At 42.0% G+C, this 3730-nt stretch overlaps 1 protein-coding gene across 1 annotated transcript; it reads left to right on the top strand.

Annotated features, from left to right (window-relative positions):
* Positions 1-510: 510 nt before the first annotated feature.
* On the top strand, positions 511-2099 carry C1QTNF7 (C1q and TNF related 7; the record flags this gene model as incomplete). Its single annotated transcript, XM_084266683.1, has 2 exons — positions 511-753; positions 1468-2099. Exons 1-2 carry the CDS (start codon positions 516-518, stop codon positions 2097-2099), a joined length of 870 nt encoding a protein of 289 aa, XP_084122809.1. The 5' UTR covers positions 511-515.
* Positions 2100-3730: the final 1631 nt, after the last annotated feature.

Consider the following 3730-nt stretch of genomic DNA (forward strand, 5'->3'; position numbering starts at 1 on the left):
TTGCAACCATAAGGGCAAATTTCAAAATGAAATTAAGGTGTCAGCTCTGTCCTCACCAGAAGACACTGCCCTTACAGGCACATCCTCCTAGCACGGACACAACTCCCTCCAGCAAGAGGGCTTTTCTCCATAACGTTATACATGTCCCAAAGACAACACAAACTATGCAAGCAAAGGACTTTGCAATGAAATATCCAGATTCTTTTTTTAACATGTCAAAATTTGGTCCAAAAAAGCTGGTATTCACCAGTCATACTATGTCAGTCTACAGGCTACCTGAAAGACAGACAATAACATATGACCAGAAAAAAGGTCCAGCCTGACACACTTGCCTCCTTGCCTCCTGCATGGATTCTGGCAAGGCAGAAATCCCAGGCTGATCTCTGCACATGTACCTGTGCATAATGCACCACACTGCCATACTTACTAGCATATTCAGATCCATCTCCATGTCACTGGAGTGCCACAATAAACAAAAATAATCCTTTATATATGTATTTCTTCCAGATACAAGGATGTTTGTGTTGCTTTACATCACAAGTTTTGCCATCTACACGAGCGAACAACCTCTTCAAAGCCAGTTCAAAGGAGAAAATTACTACACCAGATACATCTGCAGCATCCCTGGTTTGCCAGGTCCAGCAGGTCCTCCTGGAGCCAGCGGATCCCCAGGGCCACACGGACGCATTGGTCTTCCAGGAAGAGATGGTAGAGATGGGAGAAAGGGAGAAAAAGGTGAAAAAGGGAGTGCAGGTATTGAATATTTGTGTAACCTAACACAGTAGTACAACAAAGTAAGAACGTTCACCACCACTGTTGTACATACACATGCATATACATACGTGTGTGTGTGTGTGTGAGGAATGTGTGTATGTGCCTGTGTGGGTTCAGGTGTGATGCATGTATATACAGTGAGAGAAAGAAAATGCACAGATACATTTTAGATATGTCTAATATGTCTGTGTAAAAGACTGTCAGTGCATAGCCTTCCTGTGCATAGGTGCTAAGGAGAAGTTTGGATAAAATGAGGCATGTGCGGTGTTAAATAAACTGTCTCATCTGTTCCACTAGCCAAGAATGAAAAGTTAGCAGGTAGTCAGGTACACACTAAAAATGCCTAAAGAGTAGGACATATTTTGTGAGCAAGGATCATTGTATTGTCCTTCCCATCAACAGTGCCATAACTCAGTCAGAAGTGGACTGATCACATATAAAATTCCTCAATGTCTAATTAAGACATGAAGAAAAGTAGGAAGATAGAAAGGACAGGCTCCTGGGCTGGGAAGTCTGGTCCCCTGTTCCAACCTGCCATTCCTTCCACAAACTGACTAGATTTTGAAAGTGTTTTGGAGCATTTTGAAATTCTGACCATGTTTTTCCTGTTTGCTCAGGCACACACAGTAGTGCACACAATCATTTACTGAGATGGTATGTGCAACGATTAACTAACTTAAAATGTTTTTGAAGGTTTAAGAGGAAAGACTGGGCCATTAGGACCAGCAGGAGAGAAAGGAGACCAAGGTCAGTCTGGTAAAAAAGGACCCGGAGGATTGACTGGTGCCAAAGGTGAAGTAGGTCCAGCTGGACCACCTGGACCTAAGGGAGATAAAGGAGACCGAGGAGAGCCAGGTGCACCAGGGGTCTGTAAGTGTGGAAAGATAGTGCTGAAATCTGCTTTTTCTGTTGGCATCACCACCAGCTACCCAGAGGAAAGATTACCAATTGTATTCAATAAAGTCCTCTTCAATGAGGGGGAGCATTATAACCCTTCCACGGGGAAGTTTATCTGTGCCATCCCAGGGATTTATTATTTTTCTTATGATATCACCTTAGCAAATAAGCATCTTGCCATTGGGCTGGTTCACAATGGAAAGTACCGGATAAAGACATTCGATGCCAACACAGGCAACCACGATGTAGCTTCTGGATCTACAGTGATCTACCTTCAGCCAGAAGATGAAGTATGGCTTGAGATCTTCTACACTGACCAAAACGGTCTGTTTTCTGATCCAACATGGGCAGACAGTTTGTTTTCTGGATTTCTCTTGTATGTTGATACGGATTACCTTGATGCTTTATCAGATGAGGATGAGCTCTGAAGCAGATGTCATCAAATGGCATTGAAACTGGACACCCCATCACAGGATTCTATCTTGACTTGTGGGGGCCACAAAGTTTAAACAACAACAACAACAAAATCTGGGAGTTTATATTTGCTTTGATGGAACCAAAGCTGAGCTCATAAGGATCTTTCCAGACACTAAGCTGCATTTTTTACTGAACAGCAGGGATATCAAAAGAGACTACAACTAACAAAAGACTGCATCACTCCAGGACTGACACCTCCTGAAAGTTATGTTTATAACACTATTTAAACAAAATTAAGATACTGTACATTGGATTTTATATAAAATATATTAAGTTGCAATGTAGAATGGATATTTTGTACATGACATTAAAGTAAAATCGAACAACTTATATTAATATCATCTTTGGTCATTTTAAGACAGGGAATACATTAAAAACAGATAAAAAATTGATTTAAAAACTGGAAAGGAATAAAGCTTCTGGATGGATGCAGCTGAACAGGTCACAAGGATAGTCTCATCTGATATTTACACCAACAAATTATATTTATAATTAATTAACCTCCTAGATTTACACTAGCAGAGGACTGACTAATGACAGTCATAAAAGAACAGAAAAAGGTATTAAACATACAAAATAATTAATACCCAGGAGATCTGAAAACTTGGAGGTAGAGAATAGTTTTTCATTGTGGGTATCTTCAGTGTAATTCCAGGTAGGTCTGCTATTCACAGATTTCACAGAACCACAGACCGGTGAGGGTTGGAAGGGACCTCTGGAGGTCACCTAGCCCAACCCCTCTGTTAAAGCAGGATCACCTCAAGCAGGTTGTGCAGGATCACATCCAGGTGTCTTTTAAATACCTCCAGAGAAGGGGATTCCAGAGCCACTCTGGGCAGCCTGTCCCAGTGCTCACCTCAGAGTGAAGGAGTTGTTTTCTCATGTTCAGATGGAAGTTCCCATGTTGCAGTTTGTTGTGCCTGTTGCCTCTTGTCCTATTGCTGGGCATCACTGGCCCCATCATCTTGACATCCACCCTTTAGATACTTATAAATGGTGATCAGCTCCCCTGTCATTCTTCTCCAGGCTAATCAGACCCAGCTCTCTCAGCCTTTCCTCTTATGAGAGATGCTCCAGTCCCCTCATCATCCTCATAGCCCTCCACTGGAATCTCTCCAATAGTTCCCTGTCTTTCTTGAACTGGGGAGACCAAAACTGAAGACAGAACTCCAAACGTGGCCTCACCAGTGCAGAGTAGAGGGGAGGACAACCTCCCTTCACCTTCTGGCCACACTCTTCTTAATGCTCCCCAGGTACCTTTGGCATTCTTGGCCACGAGGGCACACTGCTGGCTCATGGAGAACTTGTCATCCACCAGGACTCCCAGGTTCTTTTACACAGCACTCCTTCCTAGCAGGAAGCACAATATAATTCTTTCAATAATATGCAGTATATTTATAATAAATGTGGAAAGAAATAAAAACTTTTTGCTAAAGAAAATTATGGATCTCAGAAAACTTGATAGAACAGTAACCAGTGCTGGGAATAAATTGTATGGAACAAACTGAATCACATCATTAAAGCAGACTTATATTCCAATATGGCCAAATGCAATAAAACAAATGTAGGTCACACACAAATG

Source organism: Gallinula chloropus (genome assembly GCF_964237585.1).
Source record: "Gallinula chloropus genome assembly, chromosome: 7".
Classification (NCBI taxonomy): domain Eukaryota; kingdom Metazoa; phylum Chordata; class Aves; order Gruiformes; family Rallidae; genus Gallinula; species Gallinula chloropus.